This window comes from Ascidia mentula, chromosome 5 (genome assembly GCF_947561715.1).
Source record: "Ascidia mentula chromosome 5, kaAscMent1.1, whole genome shotgun sequence".
Taxonomy (NCBI): domain Eukaryota; kingdom Metazoa; phylum Chordata; class Ascidiacea; order Phlebobranchia; family Ascidiidae; genus Ascidia; species Ascidia mentula.
The window spans coordinates 7,281,569-7,309,409 of record NC_138570.1 but is presented as its reverse complement, the minus strand read 5'-3'; the positions used below and the strand labels follow the sequence as shown (position 1 = coordinate 7,309,409).

Sequence of the window (27,841 nt, the reverse complement as noted above, 5' to 3'; positions counted from 1 at the left end):
TCAATTAGTCCGTAAGGTAAACGTTGGGTTTTCCTTCCGATTAGATAAGTAGTCACAATACAGCATTTGTCGCAACTGGGAAATCCATGCAAATCGATTAAGGGGCTGGCTTTTATAATTACAATAAAGGGGTTGATGAACGGCGATTAAGAGGCAAAACGAATTTTAATGTTTATCAGATATTGAGTGGCTGGGATTAAAATTATTGATTTTCTGTTTTGACGGACATTAAGTTTGTCAATACACTTGTGAGGCGGCGGCGGTTCATGCATTTCGCCAACTGTCGCAGATTTACACAGATCTAAGATGCTCGACATGAACATCCTCAGAAACTTCGAAGTTTTATCTAAAACCAAAAGTCGGTCGCGAATTCGAAGAGTGTTTATTGCAAGCAGTTGTGAAGCATAAGAATGTCCTATCCCGGCTACTTAAAAGACATCACCGCATGCACATTTGTGTAAAAAAAGTATCATTTCAACGCATATGTGGCAGACTAAGAATTCAGGCAATTTAAAAAAAACTTAAGCCCAATCCCGGAAACTATATATAAAATACCTATATTTCTAATTTAATTATCGGAAAACAAGCTCATTGTTGTGTTGTTAGGCATTCTTTTTGACGAAGCCTTTGGACCCCACATACCGCCTGAAGTGATGCAAATGGCTTGGTCGAAGAGCGTGAATTCATTTACAACCAATGCCACCGCCAACAACCCCAGTCGACAGTTGTTCGCGAAACACTTATCTTTAATTGACGAAATGGTAATAACCGATGTTGGAAATGCTTCCAAAACTATGGAGGGTGGTAAGTTTGTTATTCCTTATTTTATTGCCTTTACGTGGCTTTACATCAATGTATACAAGCTGGTTATAAAAAGAAATGTTTTTGAGATCCTAAAATAAAGTGGAAAAGCCTAAGTTTCTGTCTCCCTTAAATCACGAAAATCCATTAAGCTTAATCCATTTCTTATATACTAAAACCAAACTTCATTCTGAGATAATAAATCAAAAATTGAGTGGTAAAGATAAAGTAAATCAGGTTGTTTCTATGTAAACCGGTAGTGCTCACAAGATTTATGTTGACGTAATGCACGCAAAAACAGCCACCGATGATATAGGCATATCACATGAGGGGACAAGGAGGAACATGAAATAAACACATACATATATATAAGGGCGCACATTTGCAAACATATAAAGAGAAGTCCCCATCACCCACTTTAAATTTTATGCTGTGGAAGACCGGTGTCATTTTCCATTTGTTTGACAGGAGCTGTTCTCCAATTTCTAAAATAGTTAAGTGATGCTTTAACTAAATCGGTCTGTTAATCTTGACAGTTTGCTCGCTAATGAAGCACGATCCTGTTGTGGTGATGGCCGTCACGAGAAGAGCGTGCAACTTGCCTCTAGCCATTCTCTCGTCGGCACTCAGTATGCCCGTTATCGAAGTATCAGTGGAGTTGAAATCGGACTCTCCACACATCTGCGAGTTTAGGCAAGCTACACATATTTGCCCAGGGAATTTTTCATCCTAAATCCAGCGTATAAATGTTAAAAACAGGATGACAGAATCCTTCTCGAGTAAAAAACGACAGTCACAGACCAGAGAGCAAAATCTGCCAAGTCTGTCGCCGCGTGATGGGGCATTGTTGGGACACTTCTTTCGGTGTAACGCGGGTCAACGCATCATCATAGTCTACGACGATACACTCGGTAACTATCTGACGACGTTTATTCGTTACAATCTATTCTTTTATACGATTCGTTACCAGATCAACAAACAGTCAGCTCCTTTGTGGAAGGACTCGGCACGCAGATGCGAAGAGCAACTGTACAAAAGTTGCCCGTTTTGCCGGACTCGGATGAACCCACAACAACGGACGTCCTGGATCTGGCAACTGACCTTATAAACAGCGCGGTGGTAAGCATAGACCATTTACAAGTCTCGTGTCGTGTGGAATCTGATGTGTGTAACAAAGTGCAAACATTCGGAACTCAATCAAAACGTTTTTACTTCGCAGAATGAGCTATGGGATGTTATTGAAACATCCTCTAAGTTGACAGAAAATTTCAAAGTCGTCTCTTTTGTTATATTTGGCGGCGAGGAAACCATCCAAAAATTCGTTCTTCATTACGTAAGTTCTGTGTCTTGAAAATTACACTGATTAATTTTTTAAACAATTAATTTCTTCTGTAGATTCCGGAACTCCCATACAGCTACTTTGTGCATTACTACATTGTAGACACGGTAAGTTTGTAGGTTGTCTCTTGAAAGGCATTGAACTCTCAATTGTACAGGGCTGGACGACTTATTACTTCGCGCAAAGTCTGCTCTTCCGCGAGGGCGTTTCGGTTATAACGACTCCACAAAACTATGAGGTATCGCCAACCATAAGTGAAAGGCAAACCATCCAGGTATATGTTTGTCCGTATACCACGAGCTAATGTGCTTAAGAAGACATTATTTGTTGGCAGGTTGTCCAAGGGGGCGTTGTTGCAGGTCTCGGTGCAGTGCTGTCTTCATTGTACCGAAGCGAAATCGATTCTAACACATTGATTGGAAACCACACTGGTTCCTGCTCCAGTCGTCAGGATAAGAGGCAATCGCTGAAGGAATTGGCGGAATCCATACGAATGGAAATAATGGGACATACAAGTGAGCACGTTTGAACCAATGAGTCATTATGAACTATTGGTTTTGTGACAGTGACATGGCGCAACACTTTTTCATGTCTAAAAAATAGTATTTATTAGTTGATTGTACTCAAGGTGACAGCAGTATTTTGTCAATTGGCAAGAGGTTCCCATTTTTCGCATCGACCAACTTTGGAACAGATAATGCAAGGACAAAACTTCAATCGTGCGACATGTCGGAAAACGGCGGGGTAAGTACTGTCCTGTTCTTGGCGAACGATGTGTTTTTTTCTCACATTTCGTCTGTTACTTTGTCTCGATCGATCCTGAAAGCTAATCTCTGTCACGTTTTGTTAGGTTTCTTGTCAAAGTTTGACCGGTCTGATCAACAAATGTAACGATCACAAACTCAAACCGCCGAAAAATGTGGACGAGGAGAAGCAGGGTGAAATTTTTGAACTAAATGCTGACATGTTTCTCGGCATGGCCTCGTGGAAAAACAAAACCTTTCGCGTCGCAACAGTTGAGGTTGGGCAAAAAAACATTTTAGTCCCATCCATTAACAATGCAACAACTTCAAATGATCAAAAATGCAATGTATTTTCTAGGACGAGCCCTTTGTATTTGTTCATAACGACTCGAAAGGCCACGTGAAATTTTCTGGATTTTCCATCGACCTTCTTCACATGCTTTCGGAAATGTTGGAGTTCCAGTATGAACTATACCAGGTTGCCGACCGAAAATACGGAGCGTTTAAAAATGGAAAGTGGAACGGTTTGGTTGGCGATGTTGTAGAAAAGGTAGCATGAGTAGCCTTTATGCTCATATTACTATAAATTGCTTCTGACTTCACTTCTCACAGAGTACCAATTTGGACTCTAAAAGCAAAACATTTAATCAACACTTATGAACAACATTACAAAGAGTTGAAGAAACAAAACTGGTTTTAAATCATTTAATTGTTGGTGGTTCTCAAACTTTGAAAAAAATTTTTAAGGTTTACTTGAACAAACTGTCTTAATTCGTTTCTGAATGTCTGATAAGCATACCTCTAGTTTTCTCATGCAAAGCTTTCAGGTCTGTAAGTTGTTTGATCTTAAGTGAACTCGTGGAGGATCCAACATATGCCTAAATGATGTTTAGTGGTAACACCAAGCGTTTGCCGCATAATATTTCTCACAATTTGATTTTACTCAAACACAGCATGGCCAAAGTTTGCCATAAAACATTGTTAATTAGTGAAACTTCCGCGAATCACACTTGTAATGTTGTAATGTGATTATTTTTTTTATTTCGCCTGCCAAAAAGATATTTGATTTACCAATTCACGCTTTGAGGACAGTTCCCCAGCGCGTATCAAAATAGTCGAACATATCTAGAGAGTGACTTTTGTTTCAGAAAGCCGATTTCGCAATTGCCGCAATGACCATAACGCCGCAACGTGAAACGGTCGTTGATTTTACAAAGAGATATATGGATTACGCGGTCGGAATACTAGTCAAGAAACCAAGGGTAACACATTTTTTCTTATTTCCCAAGCACGTTAAAATATATGCCAAATGGTCAACATTTGCAGACGGTAACCAACCTTTTCGCCTTTCTTAATCCGTTCGACCAATCCGTCTGGTATTCCATAATTGCTGGCCTCCTCCTGGTATCCATTCTTCTATACGTTCTGAACCGAGTTTCGCCGAGGCGGATGAAAGGGCCTCCATATCACGACACGTCACTGCACGGAACATTCTGGTTTGTCTACAGCTCACTGGTACAACAAGGTACATATAGCTATGCAAAGAATGTTGTTACATGTTAAAACTATTAATTGCTATTTGGGCAAATTAGACGAATAAGTTAGGGATTTTCATTGCTTTCGAAAATCTTATATCCGTTTTTGACAAGGTACTGACATGAACCTTGTGACTTTGTCATCGCAAATTGTCACTGGAGTTTGGTGGTTCTTCATTCTCATCATCATATCATCGTACACAGCAAACCTGGCAGCCCATCTTACCATCACACGCCTCGAAAACCACATTACCTCATTTAGGGATTTGGCTAAACAAACGGAGATTTCTTTTGGCACTGCCAAGGACACGAGCATATATGACTTTTTGCGAACAAAAGGTAAACGGATACTCTGAGAGACAATGTGTTATAATGAAAGATGTAACAACATGTTGTTGTGCATTGGGCAGGTTCAAATGCCAAAGATCACACTTCAATGTGGGCCCGACTATGGAAAGTGTGCAACGGATCCAACTCAGTTAGCGATCCAAAACAAGGTTTTAACAGGGTAAAAAATGGTGGGTCCGTTTGGTGTTCTATCGTTAAAACATGCGATAACCACGTGTGCGCAATGATTTAGAACACTACGCATTTCTCTGGGACGTTGCGGTCATTGAATATCTCATTTTGACTGATCAAGACTGTTCGTTTTCCACTGTTCCTGATTCTATATATGACAAGGGTTACGGAATTGCAGTTCAGCCTGGAAATCCCATACGAGAAGCATTGTCACTGGGGTATATGAGAACAAATTAACAATTACGGACTCACTATAGCTATAATATGTTTTACAACACCGGTATAATGTATTGCAGCATACTCCAGTTGCAAGACCGAGGTGAAATTGCGCGACTGAAGCAACGATGGTGGACTAGTGTTGGCAAGTGTCCCATAGATCATACACAGAACAGAAGCCATTCCAGGTTTTAATTTGCTCTGTGTTTGACAGTTTGCTGTAATTGCATAGCCAACATTTTCTTTAAAAAGTTTCTTTCTTTACCTGTACTTAAATAACTAATGCTCGGTTGAGACCCTTCCTTGTTAGCCAAACGCAACAAGCACAGCAGCAGCAGCAGCCGAGCCAATCAACTTGTTGTATATTCAATTGCTAAACCGACTTATTGTTCTGCAGTGAGCTCACACTGGAAAATTTCGCTGGAGTGTTCTGTGTATTAGCTTGCGGTCTGGTGATAGCAAGCCTCGTAGCGGCCGTGGAACTTATGCAGTACGTTAGGTACTCCAAGAAGACAAAGAGAAAAAAAGAAGTACAACAATATTATGCCTGGCAGCAACAGCAATACAGATAATAACTTTTGGCTGCTCGCAGGAAGGAAACGTCAGGGCAGAGACTTCCAAGGCATCCCAAAAAACGCGAATGCCAAGCGTTTTCGTGAAAAAGAAAGAGGGAAATGAAATTCATATAGTTCTGAGGAGCGAAGGAGATTGGTAAAATCAATGTAAATGGTAAAAAAGAGACAACTATCACATATTATGCTTCTGTACCTAGGAATCTCGACGACCGAACAGAGGACATGAGCGACGATGCCACGAACGAATGCGATGAACTGACAAACGCTACCTCAAGAAATGGCGAAGGTAACTATTCCACATTTTTGGATCCATTCATACAATGTAAAAATGCAATGTTATCTCCAGCAGTATTTAACATTGACAAGGACATCAGCGTGACGAGCTGGTGGCCACGAAACAGAGTCATACATTCGGACAGCAGTGTGTGACTAGACTCAAGTGCTGATGATAGGACGTTAACATCAAGCCAAGTGAACTCTTTTTCGTTGGAATATATTGGGAGAGGGGAGCAGTCTTTGGGGAAATAAAAAAACGTTATTCTTTTTTCTTTTTTCTGGTTGCTGCCATTTAATGTGAATACACAAGAAACTTTGATTATCAGTTTGTTCACAAATACGATGAACACAAGTTTCTTCACAATTACAGAAATACTGTAGTCGCAGCATAAAATATTGACCACTCTTTTGGCCAACATTTATCACTGGATCTACACATCCAATACAGGTTGTTGCACATATAACACCATTGGAACAAACTTAAAAACTGGTTACTTTATACCAGTTTACTAATGGCAAAGTAGATCACCATAGTAAAGTGTAGCTTCACAAACACTTGGAATAGCACAACTATCCATTTACTAAAAGAAATTATTTGAAATAATTTTGAAGAAAATGGTTTCAAATATAGTATAAATAATTTAGATCTGATTAAATTGATGCAAGCAAGAACACAAGTTTACAATAATTCTGCCCTTTTTGTTCTTTATACCATGTTCTTTGAAAAAAACACACCACAATTTTATTCCTCAATCGCACCTGGCTGAGATGCGAATTCCAAAAAGTCCTCCTCGTAGTCAACAGGTTGGGACAAAACAATGTGAATCTGAAATGTACCATTTAGGCTCTGTTTGTACTGGTCAACAAAACTTTTTAAGTCATTTCGGTCCTGACATGCTCTGTGTGTGGATGTGAGTGAGATACAGTTGCTGCACCTTGTAGGTGGGACAACACTGTCACTTGGTTCTGACACTTTTCTTTTCCTTGGTCTTTTGGCAGGACTTTTGAAATTGCTGTCACCCAACCCTTTACAGCGACTGCACATGACAGAGGTTTCCAAAGGATCCTCTGTGTTGGCATTGACTGGGTCTTTGTCATGTAGGAAATACAGTGCTCTGCAAAGTAAAACAAAGTTTTCAACCAAATCCAAAAAAAACATTGTATTTGAACTGACCTAAAACCTGTGTTGCGATAACTGACTTTTTGCCATCCCCGACATTTTAGAAATGGAATTATGACATCATTATGAAGTCTTTTTGGTGCTCCACCTGGAGTTGCGACCATTAAATAAAAAAGCTTGTCCTTTTCACCACACTGTGTAGCTGATCGAATGTCATCTAATATGTCTTGGGTATCAACATCAACCATAATAGTGCAGTTTGGAACCTATGACACAAAAATGCATTGACAGTTTCTTTTTTTGCTGTTGTCTTGTGAGTAATGAAAAACATTACAAACTATAACACATGTCAGGGCAGAAAACTACAAATACCACAATAATGTTAGATAACACTTTAAACAAGACAACACATTATGGTTAACTGCTAAAGTTTTTTAAAAAGAAGCAAATGAACAACACAACACAACACAACAACAGTTTTACAATAGGGGATTCCCCATCTCTACAATTGATTGACAAATATGAGGAAATAAAGATTGTATTTTTCGGATACCACTGCAATTTGCAAAGTTTTGTTTCAAATAATTCCGACGTATAAAATGCTGGCCACATGTAAAACACGTTAATAACTGACCACAGAAATTTTGGCAAATCAAACGTTTGAAACTTTTTTACTATAAATGTCCACACCCTAACTGTATGTGGTCCTAGCAACGTAAATATACAAATTAAACACGTTTACTATCATAAATTTTCAAAGTAAAATGTTACACATTTTTATTGGCGTGTATCATGGCGGAGGGCGCGAAGGCGTGAATCTTTTCCTGTCGGTGATTATACATTTACCCCCCTTGTATGTTGAGAATGAGGTGTACTTCCGTCTGTGAAGAAATTGAAGAGCTTAAAATAAAACGTGTTTTTAACTTAGAATAACTGTGTGTTGATAAGTTTTGGGGCAATTTTATGCCCTACTGAGAACATTTGTTGCTGCTAAATGTAAAACAATAAAACAGGTTGGTCACGGTTCACTAACTATGGATTCGTGGGTGGTGGTGTGTAGCCGAACCACTACGAGCGGCAAGTGCGCACATAGTGCTTTGTTGTGCAAAGCACATTGTTGTGTTGAGTGAAAGTTTGACGCCAAGGGCAATAATAGTAATTAGGCGCGAATATTTGACTGAGATTTAAGGACGTGTAAACATGCCTCAGGTGTCGTGAAACTTTAAAGTTTGGGATTTGGGTATTACATTAAAGGTTTGGAGTTATTTTGTGAATGTGTATGTCATTTTTTATGCATGTTTTTAGTTGAAACTTCAAGGTGAGTGGCGCCAATTTATATATTTATTTTGTTTGTGTGTAGTGTAGGCTGGTGATGTGTTTTGAAGTTAACATTAACCTCATTGAACTCTTAACTTTCTTGACAAGTTGTATTTTTTCAAAAGTAGCAATTAGAAGGTTTCATATTTTTTGTGTTTGGTTTTGTTAACTGCTCGGTTTAGTTTTGTTCTATTGTGGAACTGGGATATGTTGCTTTAGTGAAAGAATAAGTTAAATCATGTTGGTAGATTTTGTTGCATTTACCTTTTTAATGTGATATACCACGCAAAGTTCATGAATACATTTCCATAGGTAAGAAAAAATGGCATCATTACCATAAATACCACACAACTACTCCTGGGCATGGCTTTAACAGACTTTTTTCTGTTCGACATGGTTTAAATTAGAGGCGATTTAAAAGTTGACTTCACAATATTCTACATATTAGAAATGTTGAATTATTTTGTAAGAATAATGTAATGAAATGACTACCAACTGTAATTAAGTAAACAATTTAACATGCATAACATACTGCTCTGCTAAACAAGTGGTTTGGATTTTCATTGGTACATAACAAATATAGTAAACTACATACAAACTTGCTTAAAAACTTGATGTTGACTTGCAAAAATTGCTGATTGAGTTCAGTTAAATTTTAACTAAAACTGTAAAGAAAACAGAATTTTGCAAGAAGAGCCCATGCAGCTAACATCATTTAACCACAATTTTTGGTCAGTTTTAACATTTTGTGTTTAAACAAAAGCTGTGCATTATGGTGTTACAGTTATTATTATTATGGATTCATTGCACTTTGAGGTTGTGCTGCTGCACATCCGTTTGTTGCATTTTCGCGGAAAACACAAGCAATTGACAAGGAGATTGCCGGTTAGCGGATTAACGGCGCCCTGGTGGGTCTGGACCACGACCTAAATCCACCGGCAACTCGTGGTTGGTGTTGTGTAGCACAGTCGGCACTTGTCGCTCTGCCTGCCGAACCCACATAACCCTGCGATCCAACCATGCAAAGTAGGCCACTGAACCTCTTTTGTGCTCGAATGCGTCACGGGCACCGAAGCTCTAACGAAGTGTATTTTAAGTTGCGCGCGAAACCGCGCACCGGGTGTCGACTGAGTTCGTTTGGCGTTGTCGTGGTTGGTGTCGAACTAATTGAGTTGCTTAAGCGCCTGCTTCCCCACCATGACCCAGGTCCTATCTTTCATCATCCGCCAACTCAAACCAAATTATCACTAAATACATTAACTACGTTGTAACCCGCTGTGTGCGCGTGCACAAATCGCCGTAAAGCTCTTTGAAGGGTAAAAGTTGTCGGCCTTTTCCTTCGTTTACTAGACCTTGCACAAGGAGCTGGTCGATAGAAGGAGTTGTTTGTATTTTTATATGCGTAAATGTTGTGAAATAGTAGCGAATGATGTGACGTTCAACGTTGGGTGAGTTTGTTTTCATAACATACGTTGTGGGGAACGTCCAGTGGCCTAGGCGAAATACGAACCAGGAAATGGCAGTGCAAAATTTTGACAATGATGATTATTCATGTTCTTTCAGGGAGTGGAAACTGCCGACCGCTTAAGGCAGTCGAACACTGGCGCATGCCAACGCTGAAGTCAGTGTTTTGGTGTTGTGCAAAAAATGGCGAGTGAAGAAGACGGATTGCCTTGGCGGCACAATGATAATCACCAAGCCACGTGTGATATGGCACTAGCAGTTTCCGTAGATCCTGCTTCCGGAGTGTGCTCTGTTGACTAAATTGTTGCGGCCTACAATAAAGAGCGCCTCTGCGGCCGGCCGCTTAGTAGCAGTCAGTGGAAATGGCGGCAGCTGTTTAAAAATTAAGGAGAGATAGTGTTGAAAAACCGTGGTTCTTTGCTTTGTACTTGCGGTAATTTGAGTTACTTGGCCGTTATTCTGTAACAGGAGAACGTGAAACTTGAGTATGTCCCCCTGCTTGGAGCTCAGGCATTCAATGGTTGTTTTTATGGCTAGGTGTACTTTCTTTTGTGTTAATTAAGCTTTAGGCAGGTTTTTAACTGTAAAATTGTATATTTGTGTGCGAACCTAATTAGATGCAGTTTGTTGCAGATTTTCACACATATACTTATAACGCATAGGGTGCAGTAAAACGCCTGGTGTTCTAAATATACTTCACCTTTTACCATGACATAGTTATGATTGACCAAGTTGACAGCACCCATGCGTTCCAAGAACATACTGCCCGTGCAGGTAAATAAGCATAAAGCTGTATAGTACTTTGTACGTGTTTTGTTAAGATACAGTGCATATTTTAATTGTGTATTGTAGTGGTTAAATTTTGTTTGAAAACTGTCGAAATGTGCAAAATGATGTGCATTGTAATTGCTCTTCGGGTTAATTTTATATCAGGCTCTTTACATTGAAAAAAGCTTACTATTGCCATGTGATAACAGGTTGTCTCTACCTCTGACCTGATGGGGAGTAACCAGTCTGTTCACAAGGCTGCATTTGAGGAGGCACTCCACAATAGCATTGAATCATCTTTGCGCTCTGCAGCAGTGGTTCCAAGTTCTGTCTTCTCGACATTATTCTTTTCATTACGACAGTCAAGCTCAAGGATTGCAGATGAAGAACAAGGTATAACGTATAACTGCCAACAAGTTTCAGCGTATTTCGTCATACAAACATTTCATTGCAGATGTGAAGCCGAATGTCGATCAGTTGAACGAGCAAATTAGTATACATGTAGGCAGCGATCAGGGAGATTGCAAGACCGATTTAGTGTCTTCTAACATCAGTCAAGTTGTGTCACAACATTTGACCACTGCTGTTGCTAGCCAACAGTCACCGTCGGCCACAAGAAATGGTGTGTTTCATTTGCATTCTGAGCAAAGTATTCATGTTTTAATATGGTTTCTGATTGGCAGTGGCTCAAATATTTCCAACTACACCGATGGGGCCACCAGAGTTGATTGCGGATCACAGATCCACTGATGGAAGACAGCTCGCCGCACGACCACCGATGCCAATAATAACACAACAACAACATATTGAAGTATGAAGTTATTTCCAAAAGACCTTGGCACCAATTTTCACAATTCCAAAACATTTACTTTCCAGCAATTACAGAGACTTAAGCAACTTCAAAGACTTCATGTATGGCAGCAAATGCAAAAGGATCAAAATTCTAAATCGCAACCTGGCATAAGAAACCCCACAGCTGCTAATGCATTGTATACCGGTTCCATGAGTAATCAGTTGGCATCGTCAAGTCATCCTCAGCTGATGGGTCTTGACATAAGGTAAATTGGTGTTGGAGCCAAACCCTCATAACAAAACTAATGGAATTTTTTTCGTATTAGGAAACCCCCACCGCCACCAATGTTATCCTCCCCAATTAACGGAACACATGGAAATGGAACATCAAATACTCGGACTGTATTTGAAGGAAGGCCTCCTGCCCCAAGAATGCCAGGTATTGTGGAAAATTAATTTGCTTTGCTGCAAACGACTCTGCATGTTGCAGTTTATTCCTCTGCATTCAATGAACAGTTCCTGAGAATTTCTCCCACATATTTTAGGCTTCTGCAAAGCTGGGAAAGATATTCGACTAACTACTCTCGAGAATGATGCAACGGCCATGGTGGGTTTTCCGTTCACATATGCATTACTGTGTATGCAGTTGAAGCCACGGTCTAGTGACCCAATGTCACTGGTGATAATAGCTCTCAATCTAAAGTCCCTGCCTCCACCAAACACTTCAGCCCAAGGTAGGACTGATCAAAGTATATGTAGTACTTAGCTGAAATATTAAAAATGGCTTTATGTTACCATTCACACATTTTTGCAGCATTGTCAGCTCAATGTGTTGGATGTGGAGAAAAGGCTCTGCACACTTTTACTCAGCTGTCAGACCACATTGGATTGGAAACTCTAATGGATCTCACAAGTCCACGCATGTCCACAAATTCAAGTCAGCTTATAGGCGCCCATGCTCAGTTCTATCTCGTTAAAGATCCCAAGTTGCCTGGCCGTCTCATCAGAGGCCCGCCCATTCTGTGGAACAAGACACAGGAAGGTGTGTAGTGCGAGATCAATTAATAACCGCGTTTCATTCCTTCGCACAGTTAGTACATGCCCCTGGTTAAACTGTATTTTAAACTAAAAATATGCAGTAAAAAACGTCTCAAATCACATTCTTAAACAGGACAACTTCAATCTGGCCTGCCTTCTCCGAGGACCGGAATGTTGCCAGTAATGGCACCGCCGCATTTGGTGTCACAACCCAATGTTCCATCTCTACCTCCAGTTCCGCGTTTGCCAACCTCACAGCACCTCGACTCACCGTTACAGAACGCTATACACCGTTTGCACGGCCAGGCGCGCCCTTTGCTTGGGCGCTCCATATCAGGTCCATTGCAAAGACCAGAATCCCTCAAGCGCATGAACTCGACAATATGCATAGGTGAAAATTAACGAAGATACTTGGGTGTGAAGGGGGACATTTTTGACGTTGTTTTAAGAATTTTTCCTTACCTTACCAATCGCGACAGCGTTTTTACCATTCTCTATTGTCTAAAATATTTGTTGAAAGTAGACTGGGCTGTATAACTGTTTTGATTAATGTGTTCATAATATTCCTGTAACCAAAAAAAAACTTCTGCATAATTTCCACTTTCGCGGTACACAGATTGTGATGCTGTGTTTCAAACCCCATACTTTTTTCGACAGGCGATGACGAGCACCAGTCGGAGCACTCGCAGCCGAAACGATATATGATCAATCGCGATACCTCAGCATTCTCGTGCGTAGAAATATCGTCCGACCTGGCCTCCAATACACAGCGAAAGCCCGTGATTGTGTTCCTGTGTCCCTCCACAAACCTACCTCGTTTTACTGGTGATACCTCCAACGTTACTGTGACGCAAGCCTTTGCCGAATGCTTCAAGGAGCCTCTGACCAGCGTGAGTATTTGGCATTTTGTTGTTTGGGCTTGGATTTTTCTTTGACCTTTGCTTTTTTACAGATCAAAGAGCAATTAGATTTCGCCGAGCATTCCCCTTTGTCGAATGACGTCATGCTACTGATTACAATGCAATACATCGTTTCTTTAGGTGGGTTGCGCTTATATTTGGATTTTCCAACTATCGCGGCTTGTCCACTTACTGTCTTGCGTACACAAACGCAGTAAACGTTGTGTGAACCATTTATATTTGTATACGCGAGTTGCATTTTGCATCCATCATGCTTTACCAAACCCCGGCAAATTACACAGTGTTGGTCGCCAATGTCCCCAAACCCATACCGGCCTTACTGAGCTTCAGGTCAAGCGCAGACCTAAAAACAAATCTCGTTGTTCAGGTGCGGAAGGAAATCTAAGCAAGGAAGGTCTTTCCCATATGTTCGTACAAGCACGTCGAACCGTGTCCGATACATTCCGGTCAACCGTCGCCGATCTCAAGCCATCCTGTGTGACCAGTCTCGCCAGTTTGTTTGCTTCTACCTCAGAGGGGCGAGTGCGGTTGGTCGTTAGCGAGGCAAGTGGTGCCGGATATTTGCTTTGTGTCGAAACGGGTCAGGTGGTGGGTCGTACGCTTAGCGTGCCGCCCAAGTAAAACTCTAAAACCTGATAAAAAGTATTTTCGTTGCAATGAAGCAGATTCTGGCCGAATAGGAATTTACACAGTGTAGTAATATCAAAACGTCTTTGTGTGTGTTTTAGATTTCATTAGCCGACGCCATCACACAGTGTCTCCAGAACCTTTCCAATCCGCCGTCTCCGCTCTACCAGCTTGCAGTATACAGTGCCACGATCGACAGCAGCAGCGGCGGCGGCACTGCCCAGTTCCATCTCGTCGTCTCAAGTAAACGATACTCGTAAACTGTCGGTCAATCATTTACCGTGGCGCGATATAGCCTTGGTGCGCCTTGACATTTACATACCTCGAACAGTTTTTTTTGTTTACTTATCGGCACTTTCAGTTCACTCTCGTGGTTTTGTGCTCAGGTAAGCGCAAGTGTCGTGTGATCGGTGAGAACCTGCTGTCGGCCGACGATCAGTCTGAGCTGATTAAGCAGAGTTTGACTTCATTGCCCTTGACTCAGCTGCGTTTGTCTTTATCAGGTAAGGAACAATTCCCACTTTTATGGCCGATTCTAAAGCTTTCACACGACGTGTGTTTTTAGAAAATGTGTCGGACATGTAGCTTTCACATCTGCCTTCTGTGTCACAAACATTTGTTTAAAACCCACGCGAAAAAAACGATCGTTTCTTGCTTTTTGTAGTTTGCAACAGTGTACCTCATCGACCGTCGTCGCCTGCCTTCCAACCGTTCGTCCCTCATTGTGTGCCTCCCAATCATACCTCAACCGCTGCAGAGTGCCTGAACTTGCAGGAGTACCAGTCCAGTCTCGTCTCGTCGCTCACAGCAAAGGTGTGTTATCCCCCAGCGCTCGTTGTGCGCGTTTTAAACCCACTCGTTTCATTTGCAGGTCTTTGAAAGCCAACCAAACCTCGATTTTTCGCTCTTCACCTCGTTGCGTTTTATCTTCCTTCTACCTCCGTGTCCCGCTTTGCACAATCAAACCGTCTCCACGATCGCGCAATCTGGTAAGATTGGGTTTTACTTGAGCAGGCGATAGCGCGCTTTTGTAACTCCAGTGAAAAGTTTACTTGGGCAAGAGTAAAGTTCTTTCACCCTATGACTCCATAAAACGACAAGCTCATTAAAAAATGGAAGTAACAAAAACGCATTAGACTTTTTGGTGCACTTGGCGGTACTGCAAGTTTACTAAAAACGTGTTGTAACTGTTCTTTTGTTTTATATGGACCAAAGAAACATAATAATCCCTACCAACCTAAGTTATGTTACTCTAAGGCTCTTTTGCATGCTAAAAGTTGCCGAAATCTGGGTTGGTAATTGGCGCCCGCGCATAGCCAGTGTATAAGATGATTACCGCGATTTGCCTGAAACAATGTGACCCGTGTGCCATAACCATTGCAATTCTGATACCATAACAAGCGCCGGTATAGTGTCCGGTTTGAAATATAGACTCAACAGCCAATTTAGCGCTTTTACGCTTTCTTGCCTTGTTCTCAACTGGTCGTTTGTATATCTACAATGGAAATTATGTGGGTGCACATACATTTATAATACTTACTCGTTTAAAAAAGGCACAGTGTGTTAAACAAGCAAATTTTATTCAGTGCTTGCCATTCGCCAGTTTAAAAACTGCAAACATACTATCTATGTGACAAAAAAAGGCATTTTTTATACCAGGTGTACTTTCGGAGATCTACAAAACTTTACTTCCAGGCTCCGCATTGTCATCTCAGGTTGTCATAACGATGGAGCAGTCGTCAAAGCAAAGGTAAAAACTGCTTGCAATTGTCAATGGGTTTTAACACTCAACCCTGCCTGCTATTTTGTTCAGGTTATTGTCAGTCTGCAAACAGTGGGAAGATACGTCAACGCTTCTGGTAATCATCCAGCTAGAGGCCAACTGCACCACAAACTGGTAAGTAGAACTCATACATAATGTCTCAAAGGCACTTGAAAGCAAGATATAAGAATAAATCAATCGTGAAGAGTTGTTCTATTTGTAATATTGCTTCCAGCAACTGCATCGTTGTGTAACCCGGCATCCGTTGGTTTGTTTGTAGTTCGGATGAAGGTGATTTTCTCAACAACAACTGTGTTACCGACTCCCGTAACGTTATCGTCGTCCAGTGTTCATCATCTCCCTACCTCCTTCTAACCAATCGATCCCGCGTTACTACTGGCAACGTCGTCCGTGGCCCGCCAACGACGAACATCCACGCTCTTCCGGAAGTGCGTGTCGTGTTGCAAGTTTGCATGCAACTTCTATTTCCGCCTGTCTTTGTGTAGAATTATTTAATTCAAGAGAATGTCGTTCATCATGTCGTCATATTTTGCAGGGAGTCACCACAGACGCAAGCGTGGGCGCCTCGTCTTTGTCTGTAACGTACGATCCTCAATATGAAGAATTGAAGTGGAGCCTTCTGGAAAAGTATGGCCTCTCATTATCGTTATGGCGTTTTTTCGGCTCCTTTGCTATTGTGAAACGTGCGCTCACGCTTGCCTGGTATGGTTCGCCATAATGCCGGTCCCACATGAATGTCCCTTTGTGCGGGTTTCCCTTTCAGTGCGATCATGTTACATTGGCCATAAATTAAACACTCGGCTCGCATTTCCCTAATTACGTTGAGACTCAAAGTCCTTTGTGAAAGCCTCCGAAGTATTGTCTTAACGTTGGCAACTTGAATTTAGCAATGTTCGAAGTACGAACTATCCACAAACCTGCCTTAAGTAAATTGTCAACATTATTTACAGTCAATGTTTGGTGGTTTTTAGTAATTTCATGCTGCATACGTCACTGGTTGCTTGCGAGCTAATTCTGCAGCAATACATTGGAGCAATGACGCAGGCAGCCGTCCGGGAAAATCAAGACATTGACGTCGAACCCAACCGCCGACTGATTACGCCAACAATTGAGCGAGCAATACAGGTATTGGAATGTGGTGTTATCTAATGGCAAAAGTTCGTGGTTACCTCAAATATGGACCCGTAGTACAACGAATTGTCCTTTGTATTAACTTCGACTCCTGAGTTGAAAGTTGTCACGCGTGCTTAGCAACGACTTAACACTTCAAGGAGTTTATAAAACGTTGGGTTTACATTTTGTGTCGCTGGTATTTTTGAGGGTGTAGTGGTCTTTTCCCTTTCCTATATTAGAGATATAAAATAAGTGATTCTCCAAGGCAACCGTCCTATGAAATCCCCTAAAACCGTTGCAAATATGTCCTCCTAAACCAAAACTCGTTTCGTAGCATACCGTTACACTTTCTTATACCAGTCAGTTCGCTTTATTATTAGCTCACCCGCAATGCACTGGTTAGGACAAGGTACAGTGGATTCCATACATAATCCCCATTAACGCGAACGTAACCTGATCCGCGGGTCGATCGTCCCAATGTCCAACCCCCGATCCAAACAAGCCTTGTCTTTGTGCCGCAGGATCTTATAGGCTCGTCTCGCCAGGGCGACGGTGTCATGATGATTGTAAGGGTCCCGTCCGCGGTTCTCGCCACCCGATTCCACGACTCTCTCACCGAGTCACGTGACAAGCTGGGTCTGGAGCAAGTGTTTGAGGTAGGTTGTTGTTCAGGCGGTCACGAATATAGGTTTTAATTTTTTCTCGGTTTTACCTCTCGTCATGTTCGCACGATTATTCGGCGCCGTATGTTGGACACGAGAATGTCCGTTCTGTTTGCATTTACACCAACAAGTTGATATCCATACGTAGCGAGCAAGTCTAAGAACTATTTTGGTGTATTGTATAATCCCAAGGCGAAAAGCTACGAATGCGTTCGTTGTAATATTAAATCTGAATGTCTTTTTTCGCGCAGGTTGTTCTATATTCAACCCTTGACAAGGAAATCTCATTATCGCGATATTTCCTGAAGATTCTGAAGGTGAGTAAATAGTAACGTAAATTTATGCCAGCGGGAAAAAACACCAAAACTTTGTTTAATGCAGGGTTGGCACTCCGACGTACGAGACTGGCTCCCTACGTCACTCGACGATCTCACCGGGATTCCGTGCATTGTGGTGTACGAGGGCGAGGGCATTGTGACGCAGCGTGTCCCGACGTACGTAGAGTTTTTCCATGTGAAAATTTTTGGTCTGTATTAGATAGCCCGAGATCCTCAACGTTTATTGCGCTCGGATTTTTTGGTGTCACAAAAGCGTGGGATATTTAGTGTGCGAGAGTCAGCAAGTAAACAACGACTATTATGTCTCAGTACGTTGTTTTGAGTTACTAATGGTATGAAGCGACCTTTGCTCAACAAGTCATAACATTTGGTGGTACCTACGACTTTGTAGCTTCCTTAACCATTCGTTCATGTCTTTTTCCGGCACCTACGCCAGGACATGTTGTCGTCAACTTAAAGTAAATAACAATTCATGCGTTGGACGAACACATCTTGTGTGTAGTCAGTATAACAGCATTGGCGCAGAAACACTCAATCACGTTGTGTTGAAATCGGCCAACCTTCGCGCTTTTCACATTACAAATTCTAACACAGAAATATTCGTCACGTTGATCTCCGTATGGCGTTCGATGGAGCTGGCGATTTGAATCGCAGCATGATAGAGCAGGAGCTGTCAGTGTGTTATCCGGTCTGCCGACGTTCCACCACTGTCCAGCACATGGATTCGCCGCCCAAAAAGCGTCTGAAGCCTTCTTCGGATGACGAGGACGATGCCCTGCACGTGGTTGAACCTGAAGGTAACGAGTGATTTAATGTGTGAAAGGCGTGCACATTTTCTGTGAATTTCAACTTCACGTTTTTAACCCGCCGAAGACAGTGTCATTGCTTAAGTTTACGGATGCTAAAATTGACGTTTTTTCTCCCATGGTGTATCTGTTATAAACCCAGCGGTAATAAAAGAGTCAATAAAATCACTGCGGCTGGATTCCTGCTGAAACAAAAGGTTTAGCGGGAAAAAAATCATCAGAAACTTTGTAATTGAAACAATAGTAAAATCTTTGCGACCAAACCTTTTCTTCCCTACTAAGTTCCATTTATTACTTGAACTGATTATGCAGAATTTCACAGTAAAACTTTTTCATTCATTTCATTGACAGAAAGCGAGAGCCAAATCCAAAACGTGGGCGGTAAATTCGAAGAAGAGGTTTCTGCATGGGACGATGAGGGCGAAAGGTTCGTATTTTTTGTGGCAGGAATCTTTTTTCGACAGCACCGTATCCATTATTTTGAATAATTGGGCGCTCCCTATGCTGTATGACCTTAATCAGTATGGACACAGTGCATTTTGCACAGCTTTATTCTTCGACAACAATTCGTGATTAAACTAATTGAAGTAGTTGTCGTTTTGAAATCCCGATTTTTGGTAGTCGAGTTAATTTTGCTTTTCATCTTAACAATCGAGTATTGCGGAAGAATGTAGCAACGTCATGAGGCGGTTTTATTAGAGTTGACCACAAACGGTTGTCCTTGCCAGTCATAATCAAAATAAGATACCCTGACTTTGTTGCAAAACGCTTTGCGCAGGCGTAGTGGAAAATCGGGAAGTCGAAAACGTGAAAGAAGAGAGAACTCGACTACTTCGATGGATTTCGTCAGTCTGGCAATGAAGGAAGCAAACTTAACCGCTTCGGAAAAAGGCAAGACGAAGGGTTTTTTTACTCATATTTTTTACCAGCAGTATGTATCGTCACAATTGCGTTTATTTTATGTCCAACTGTTTCGAAAGAACAAGACTGTTGCAAAAGCATCGCACTTTTGTTTACGTTTGTATGTATTCTTGTCCCCGTGTATGTAAAACAACGTGTCTGTCGCTTGTTGCCGTGACGACCGTAGTGATAGTAATGTCCGACCTCTTCTACAACAGGAAAAAGCAAAGACGTAATTGGTCACACGCAGCCTACAGTCGTCTTGCCGCGCAACGTCCACCAATTGCTGGAACTGGACAAACAGGTTCGTTTTGTAACAAAACCGCAACCTGATACGTTGTATCCGCCCGTTGCAACACATGGCGTCCCCATATCTTTTTTTGATATGTGGCATACGTCTCCATTGCGTTGCAGTTGCTTCCATATGTTATTCTCTCCATTGTGCATAATATCGTACTGTTGCCGGTTAAGCTAGTACATTATGGTGTGGTTCATCACCAGCCAGAGATTTGAATGCATTGTTCAAAATATCTGTTTCCAGGGTCTTCCCGCCATCACGTGCTTGCCGCCGCATCGTCTCTGTACCTGGGTCGACCCCCTTCACCCTCAGTTGAATCCGGAGAGTTCACCCAAGCAGATGGCCGAATTTTACAGGTAACGGATGGAGCTTTGCAACAAAACATTATTACATCGATTTGAGTGCTCCACGTTTATCCTGACGCACCGACAAATGGTTACCGACAGTATCGCCACCATTTTATACCTGTCGTTTGTGAATCAGTAGGGTCAACCATTTGTGTCGCTGTTTTGTGGCGAAGTTTTTCATATTGGTTTTGCTATTCATATGATAGTATAACAATATATCCGTCTATTTACATAAAACAATGTGGTCCATTTACGATTACCACCACGGCAGCAGTGGACGAACCAGTAAAAGTCGTTTAACTCTTGTCCCTTCTCCGAATGCAGAAAGTGGTGCAAACCGGTTCAAGGGCACCCGGACTTTTTCGATGGTTCGCTTTTGACGAGTAACGAGGCGAGCAAGGAAAGATTTTTGTTGATTACTCACCCGGCGACCGACACAGCCCGTGTGTGTTGTTCATTTCTACGACAGTTGCACAAGTAAGTAGTGTAGTTTATCCTTAAAACATGGCAATACGTATGTTGTTCGTACATGTATGGGTGAGTATAACAGTCGGTGGTTCATGCTTTTCTCCATCAGTTAGCAGCTTTTTCTTGTTTTATGTCCTTAATCGACATTCCCTTACCTTCCCTTTCTTAAAGAAATCACTCGCTCAAACAGTTAACATTACGTAAACCTCTTTTTTAATCAATCTTTCCTGCGCAGTTCACTCATGAAGTTACACGAGGTTGAAGTTTACGACGACGGCGAAGACCTGGAAGAAGTAAGTGACGATTTTGCCCAATCGCGTCCTCCAACATTAACACCTTTCGCTTTAGGTCGACTGCGACTCTCCTTTCCGCACCTTGTTGCCCAACCCACAATGTAAAGAGCAGAGTCAAATCGTCAACTCTTGCGACTACCTCGAAAAGTTGTCTGTAGGAGGTTGGTTCCGACCTGTGGTCCTTTATCCATTTTTTTTTGTTATGGCGCTAATGTTGCTTTCACTGCGTGTATAGATCGGTGTTGAAATTGCACTCCAGTGAGATTCAAAAAGGCCGGCTGTTTTGCAAAACGCCATTTTTGTGTGCTAACATCTGGCTTAATAAGTCACATATATAATTAGTTTGTCACATATAATGGACAGGTGCAAGTTGCATAAGAACGTGTGCCCGTTTAACCCACATTTTAAAAGTATAATGCCTGGTGTTGTGTAACTTCCGATCACTTGCCCTTCCAACAATGAGTCAACGTAAAACAGAATTTATGAATTAATGGACTAATGCCACTAACTCACGTCATTTCAACTAAACTGTTTCTATCTTTCAGAGGGGGTTGAGATAAGAAATGTGGTGACGAAGTTCAATTCCAGCATGAACGCATCAAGCGTCCGACCCATCTCAACAGAGGTAGGCGTATAAATCGCTATACATCACTTAACCGGCAAATTCCAGTATGAAATGCCACCTGCAGTTAATTTATACCCATATATTAATACATGGAAAACTCAATCCATGTATTGTTGCTAAAAATGTATTTTTCTTGCTTGAGGAGTAAGAGTGCCACACAGCAGCGGTAACAGCTTCTTTAAACTCACTAAACTTGGATTTACCTGCGTTTACACAGCTGGACTCGTAATCACTTCTTCCCCTCACAGCTGCATACAAAAAAACGCATCAGCCTCTGTAACTTGCTCTTTCATATTAGTTTCTAATTTCCATTCTACACAGAACGGGGCGGAGACAAGCGAAACATTCGAGATGAAATCGCTCGTTCTTCCAGCGAGCGGATATAAGAGCGACATTCACTACCGCATCTTCATACCCAAGAAGTTCACAATGGATTTCAGCTACGCACGAGCTACCAGCGGCGAAATTCAACTGCGTACTTTGCGTCTAAAATGCAGGGTAAGATGTGTTCTGCAACCATCTTGTTTAGTTTTGTTCAATACTGTTTAAAAAAGTGTATACTTTGGATCACGGAGAAGTTCTATCGATCATTTTGTGGCAACTGGCAATTTAACTCTACTCAAGCATGGTTTTATGTATAGAACATAGTTTTTTAAATTGACTGAAAGTTATCGAAGCTTAATCAAGTATTCCCATAAGCTCGTACATTGACTTTAAATCCGGCAAAATGACCCGACTTTTTGCCCGGTTTTCACCACAACTTCAACAAATAATTCGTATATCCCAACGTATACAATTACTTACAACAGGGAGACACTGGGATCAAGACTCCCATCGTGAGTTTGGCACACCACCCGCCACACGAAGGCCTCTTCAACCTTGGCAACGCATGCACGAGCGGCCTCGTTTTGTCGGACGGAAGCGAACCGATGCACGTGATCGTCGCCAGGCAAAAGGACAGCGAAGACTTAAAAAAGTCGTGTGTGGATTCGGTGGTTGTGGTTCTGCCATCTGAGTTTGATCATCTCGGCCGAGGTAAAAAAAGCATTGATTTTAGTCGTTTGGGGCGTGGTCGGCTAAACGGTATGGGCATATTTTCTGCGACAGAGTCGTATAATGGTGTGCGCCACCTCTTCCATTGCAACCAGTATAACTGTTTGTTTTTAAGTTCGACGGCCCGCGGTTCAACCCCGCACGCCCACAGTTATATTTGAGTTTAGGAAAATCATTCCCCGTATTCTCATCTTCGTGCATTCTATACACATCGCACAGGTATTCCCCACCCTCACAATCACAGTGCGTTGTTAATAAATATAACCGCCACAGGACAACCGTTTTCCTGTTTTTCCTATTTTAAAGGGGATTTCCCCGCCTGCACCAACAACAAAACAGTCGACGTCAAGTGATTCACTTCCTGTTTATTGCGAATAAAATGCTGCTGCGACCGTGAAAAACATCCTGTACTGTCACGCACCTACGCTTGCGTTCGTGACATGTGGCACACGGCACTCACGTGGCATCTGACAGAAAAACTCGTGTGGTTTCAGGGGCTATGAAGTTTGCCGCGCAAATCCTCTTTCAACATTTTTACGAGACGGAATCGAAGCGACAGCAGGATCCGGCTTCGTTGTGGCCTTATGTTCTGTTCGTTGACGACGACTGCGTGTCTTGGTCGGCCTGGAGTACGGCAACAGACGACTTTAGGTTGGTTCCTATCCCGTTTGGCGTCAACTATTGTATAAGACTGAGCAGCTTTTTCCAACGACGAAGGCAAAATCTCCGTGTAAACAAACGGCCTGTGCATTGTCAGCAAAACTTGACGTCCCGGATGTGCCGCATCGAACATTCCCATACAAATATGACTTTTTGATTGCAGTGGCGAACACAACGGAAACTGGTCGAGTTTGTCCTTTTCTGAAGTGATGGAAAGATTGGAGTCAATGGCTGCTGGTGATCAGTTTGCTGCGATAGGTTTAAGACAATGGTCGCAGGACATGAGGGACCCGCATATGTTGCCTAACGTTGAGTTCCTTGAAAACGAGGTATAACTGCTTACTCATCCAGTCCGCATGGCTTGTTACGGCTGCTCGTATATTGGTGTTAGTGGAAGCAGAATTGCAACAATGCCATCTGTTGTCTCCCTTTATTTTAGGGTTATTAAGCGACTAAATATGAAAAGGTGTAACATATATAACTTAATGCCATATATGTTTCTGCAGAGAAAATAGGGCAAAATTTCAGATTGAATATATTATTGTAAGGGTTAAAAGCAAAAACATACACCAAAGTAGTTGTGACGTTTGATAACCTCGAATACATTACATCCTATACAGAACCAGGATCTGAGCAATTACGTCTCCGAACGTTTAATCGACTCCTGCGTATTGCTTAACATCAGCAAGACCACCGCGATCGCGTACAATCACAGCAGGTAAACCCATAATCAGCTTTGACGCGACTTCAAACCGCAACAACCCTAATCACGTGAATGCGCAGGTTTTCCAACGAGGATATTGATTGGTCGGTTCGCGCCGCCTCGTCGGGACTGCGGATTTGCCGTCTAGAGAACATTGCGGTGGCGTTGAAGGCTTTCACGTCCACATCGAGTGACATTATCGACCCGGAAAGGTAAGATCCGTTCTTCCGCCATTGCGATGACACGAGCACGATTTTGTGCTTGGCAGCTTTTGATGCCCTTGGGTCGTTTTGGGGATGCGTGGTCTCAGAAGCAGTTGTTTGTTTTTTGGGCACAAATATTATTAACGTGAAGCGGAACTGTTACTTTTGAATGTTGCGAAATTTCCCCTTAGAGCAAGAGCTAATTTAGTGTTTGAACACGAATGAATTTAAATTGAGCAGTTCGGCAATAAAACGCACCAACAAACTAATATCTCCAAACATGTTTGAAACCGACTTGTTACATTCTCATCAGATCCCACACCTTGATGACAACCGCCGACTCCGAATTCGAGCCTCTGGCCTTTCACCCAAGCAGATTGCTTGAAACCTATTTCCTCCGCAACGCTTCTGAAGTTTTCCCGCGTATCAAGAATGACGCCTCCCACCCAGTACTATGTTTGGACTGCTATGTGTCGTTAGGTCCAGAGGTAAGACACTCTCCTTTCATTGGCCCACTTGGTCACGTGACCCACGGGAAAACTGCCGCTTCCCGTGCGTAGGTGGTTTCCCAGTGGACAGGTGGCCTAGATCTTTTTGCACGTTTTTATTGAAGACATTTGACTCTCCTGCCTACTGAAGGGATGGCGTATTTTGTATTGAAAAAATTTGAGTCATGTGCACAGAATTCTTGCGTAAACCCAACTCATGTGAAAAATGTCGAAAATATTTTCAATCTGTGAACAAAACTTGGGTGTTTCAAAAAACTGTACCTACATTTGCGTGCGATTTTTGTACAACTCGATCTTTATATTCTATATAGATGTTCGTGGAGTTCACCAGCAGCCACCCTCTAGCGCCCTCCTGGTCGATGGACTGTAGCAAGGAATACGGGGGTTTAATGCTCTTCTGTCCGGGCGCCAACGTTAAACCGGAATTCCTCCACGAGTTTTCATTTGTTGAAGGTAAAACGCCCACTATTATAAAAAGTGGCGGGCTGTTTAGCGGATTGCGCGTGTATAAATTAGCACTGCAACAAAGCCCGCACTGCCTCTAGGTATTCGTCACAATGTCGTTTTTCTTGCAACGAATCACACCTGATGTTTGTGGTTGTACTGTTTTAATTGCAATGTACCAAACGCACGAATTGAGTGTTGTATAAGTTATACTCGTCGCATGCCGTATCGCAGTTTTTGTACAGTGTCGAAACAGTCACAATTTTCGTCTTAACCTCGAACTTGTAGCCCAGTGTAAAGATTAACAGTGTACTGATTTCGTGTAAATTAAGGTTTTGCTCTGCATTCTTTAACTCACACCATATTAACTTCTCAGGTGCCACAGTTTGCGTGATAGGGAACGACCGCAGCTCCCTACGCCACTCAGTGGTCAAACTGAACCTGGAAAGAGATTGGCACTTTCGACTCACCGACGAGTTTCAAACAGCCAACATCGACGTCTTGGGAGGCTCGAAGATCCGACCGCTTTACTTTTTGACGGGAGTGTACAAGAGATCACCGAAATGAGGCGGAATTGCCTCTAAGCTTTGTTGTTTAGATTTTTTTGGCAAAACTACAATCCGATGTACAGTGGGAAAAAAGTGATAATATTTTAAGAAGTGCCATTTTCATATCGAATCCCTTCCGGTGCTCGTTTATAATAAGGATTGAAACAGCGTTTTGAAAATCTATGGCCAACCATAACTGAACTCAAACCGTACAAAGCAACATAAGTCGCCCGTCTTTACACCATTCATAGCCTGCTACATTTTCTTACTTGTTTTGCCTCCGTCCGTACCTTTGTTGACAAAAGAAATACGAAAACTCAACCAATCCACCCTCAATCTTATGTACATGAGCGTGAAGCCGTTTACCGCAACCCATAGTAATGCCACGCACCCTCAAGCAAGACTTAACGACCCTCAAGCAACACTTACAGTGCTGAGCTTATAGTGTTCACAGCTCCACCGAAAACCACCGGATCCTCTCGTCACTGTTGAATCAAGCTGATTCTCCCGCTTAACTAACCTCTGTTCTGTAGAGTGTAAATAACATCTTCCGAATACGCCAGGCGACCGCCAGCGTAATACCTCAAAACTTAACCATAACCATAAGCCCTCCTTAAAAAAGTCGATAACGTCCCAACAGATTCCTCATATTCTCTTGCTCGTGTTCCTTTTTGTACATTGTGACGTAACATTCAGGGAAATCCCCCCTCGCCGCCTTATTTCTTCAAGCCGTCCTTCATGCCTCGGCCATCTTATCTTCAAGCGATCGATTGTAGCCTTAGTTATTGTGTCCTTCGTGTTTTAGTTTGTACCAAAACGCCTTCAACGCCACTATCATGGCGCAACGCCCGACCACCATGTTCCATTTGGCGCGGTGCCGAGTCATCATTCTTCACGTGTCCAAGCAAAAATCCCTCAGCTTTTGTCTTCTTCAATGTCGATACGCAATTATCGCTGTACTTTGCAACCGGGAACCTCAGTTTATTTATCCCCCGTGTTTTTCGTCGCTATGGAAGTACGCCTCGCCCCTTTCCATTTCACGTGTGTTTTTGACATTTCTTGCTTCTGCCTTTTCGTCGGATCAGTCGTTTGTACAGTTGTCTAAAAACGATACGATACAAACACGTGTTTCGCATTCGTGTAAATACCGATTCTGTCCCGAATAGGCTCTGGTTTTTTAGCCAGAATAGCTTCTCAGGGTCATTTTTCCTTGTGGGAATGAGTGTTTTGGGATTATGTTTTCGCAACGGCCGCATTTCTTAAATTTACATCGCTGATTTATGTAAATCAACATATTTTTGGCGCCCACTTTGACCAAGATTGTTAACGCCCAATGCTACTACACAAGGAGACGCCGGTTCGATATGACAATTGTATATTTAAACGCTGCACAAAACCACTTCCCTCTTCAAAATATATCCGAACATTTACATGCGGGCCTAACGTGCACTGACAGGCCGACCACGATTATAAACGGTTTCATTGTGCTTCAAACACTTTCCAAAAACGCCTCAATTTGTGCAGTAGATTACCATGCATGACAAAAACTTAACCGTCATTCAACCTGGCGTCTTTCCGATGTGAGCCTTTACGCTTATTTCCATCTACCTCGTGTTTATAGATCGTACTCAGGACTTACATTAGCCATGACACGGTCCGATTTTTGGTGTTTTCGCTTCAAAGAATCTTGTGTTTGCGTGTGTTTGTGTGTGTGTGTGTGTTTTCGCGTATCTATTGTGTGTGCGTGTTCGTATAATTACGACCCATAACATACGAAGAATCACTAAGTTGTCTGAGTATGTGATTCCTTGTCGAGCAAGGGTAGCCTATTCTGTGAAACAGTAGTGGTGTGCTTTACGGGGATAGTTTTGTGTACAAAGAAGTTCAGTGCAGAGTTGGTTGAGCACAGAACGTAATTAATCATCATACCTACTTCCTATAATAGTTTGCAGGTAGTTTAATTGTAACCAATCAAAAACAAATTATTTTCATCCAACTCTTCCCTTCGTTACAGCGCTGAAATAAAACGAAAAATTGC

At 42.2% G+C, this 27,841-nt stretch overlaps 3 protein-coding genes across 4 annotated transcripts; 2 read left to right on the top strand and 1 right to left on the bottom strand.

The window, feature by feature from the left end:
• Nucleotides 1-306: 306 nt before the first annotated feature.
• LOC145902805 (uncharacterized) lies at nucleotides 307-6,157 on the top strand. Its single transcript, XM_082990904.1, has 22 exons — nucleotides 307-358; nucleotides 607-804; nucleotides 1,338-1,494; nucleotides 1,561-1,712; nucleotides 1,772-1,920; nucleotides 2,021-2,134; nucleotides 2,197-2,247; nucleotides 2,298-2,414; nucleotides 2,475-2,655; nucleotides 2,769-2,884; nucleotides 2,991-3,161; nucleotides 3,242-3,433; nucleotides 4,032-4,145; nucleotides 4,210-4,408; nucleotides 4,533-4,757; nucleotides 4,829-4,936; nucleotides 4,999-5,155; nucleotides 5,234-5,341; nucleotides 5,551-5,683; nucleotides 5,746-5,864; nucleotides 5,926-6,014; nucleotides 6,075-6,157. Exons 1-22 carry the CDS (start codon nucleotides 307-309, stop codon nucleotides 6,155-6,157), a joined length of 2,985 nt encoding a protein of 994 aa, XP_082847030.1.
• A 241-nt stretch (nucleotides 6,158-6,398) lies between these two features.
• Nucleotides 6,399-7,386, bottom strand: LOC145903473 (uncharacterized). Its single transcript, XM_082991553.1, has 2 exons — nucleotides 7,179-7,386; nucleotides 6,399-7,119 (listed from the first exon to the last, which is right to left on the bottom strand). Exons 1-2 carry the CDS (start codon nucleotides 7,370-7,372, stop codon nucleotides 6,747-6,749), a joined length of 567 nt encoding a protein of 188 aa, XP_082847679.1. The 5' UTR covers nucleotides 7,373-7,386; the 3' UTR covers nucleotides 6,399-6,746.
• Nucleotides 7,387-10,538: 3,152 nt separating this feature from the next.
• LOC145901430 (GREB1-like protein) lies at nucleotides 10,539-27,527 on the top strand. 2 transcript variants are annotated; one of them, XM_082989108.1, is made up of 42 exons: nucleotides 10,539-10,679; nucleotides 10,883-11,066; nucleotides 11,128-11,295; nucleotides 11,357-11,484; nucleotides 11,550-11,731; nucleotides 11,792-11,904; nucleotides 12,011-12,199; nucleotides 12,280-12,507; nucleotides 12,637-12,894; nucleotides 13,161-13,393; nucleotides 13,456-13,543; nucleotides 13,791-13,966; nucleotides 14,152-14,293; nucleotides 14,437-14,553; nucleotides 14,715-14,863; nucleotides 14,922-15,039; nucleotides 15,710-15,800; nucleotides 15,864-15,947; nucleotides 16,093-16,261; nucleotides 16,369-16,460; nucleotides 16,805-16,958; nucleotides 17,468-17,602; nucleotides 17,860-17,925; nucleotides 17,990-18,102; nucleotides 18,541-18,743; nucleotides 19,104-19,179; nucleotides 19,531-19,643; nucleotides 19,871-19,956; nucleotides 20,194-20,306; nucleotides 20,622-20,774; nucleotides 21,001-21,058; nucleotides 21,114-21,219; nucleotides 21,604-21,683; nucleotides 22,005-22,181; nucleotides 22,493-22,718; nucleotides 23,231-23,387; nucleotides 23,560-23,725; nucleotides 24,017-24,114; nucleotides 24,180-24,311; nucleotides 24,616-24,790; nucleotides 25,123-25,264; nucleotides 25,632-27,527. In XM_082989108.1, exons 1-42 carry the CDS (start codon nucleotides 10,650-10,652, stop codon nucleotides 25,820-25,822), a joined length of 5,859 nt encoding a protein of 1,952 aa, XP_082845234.1. In that variant the 5' UTR covers nucleotides 10,539-10,649; the 3' UTR covers nucleotides 25,823-27,527. The 2 variants fall into 2 exon arrangements, with proteins under 2 accessions (XP_082845234.1, XP_082845235.1); XM_082989109.1 differs by having other exon boundaries at nucleotides 19,531-19,655; nucleotides 19,883-19,956.
• Nucleotides 27,528-27,841: the final 314 nt, after the last annotated feature.

Coding starts and splice junctions, on each gene's coding strand:
- LOC145902805 (XM_082990904.1), top strand. CDS start 307: ATGCTCGACATGAACATCCTCAGAAACTTCGAAGTTTTATCTAAAACC. Junction 2,135..2,196: donor AAAAATTCGTTCTTCATTAC/GTAAGTTCTGTG, acceptor TTTCTTCTGTAG/ATTCCGGAACTCCCATACAG. Junction 2,656..2,768: donor GGAAATAATGGGACATACAA/GTGAGCACGTTT, acceptor ATTGTACTCAAG/GTGACAGCAGTATTTTGTCA.
- LOC145903473 (XM_082991553.1), bottom strand. CDS start 7,372: ATGGTTGATGTTGATACCCAAGACATATTAGATGACATTCGATCAGCT. Junction 7,120..7,178: donor TATCGCAACACAGGTTTTAG/GTCAGTTCAAAT, acceptor TTTACTTTGCAG/AGCACTGTATTTCCTACATG.
- LOC145901430 (XM_082989108.1), top strand. CDS start 10,650: ATGCGTTCCAAGAACATACTGCCCGTGCAG. Junction 23,726..24,016: donor TTGAGTTCCTTGAAAACGAG/GTATAACTGCTT, acceptor CATCCTATACAG/AACCAGGATCTGAGCAATTA. Junction 25,265..25,631: donor CGAGTTTTCATTTGTTGAAG/GTAAAACGCCCA, acceptor TTAACTTCTCAG/GTGCCACAGTTTGCGTGATA.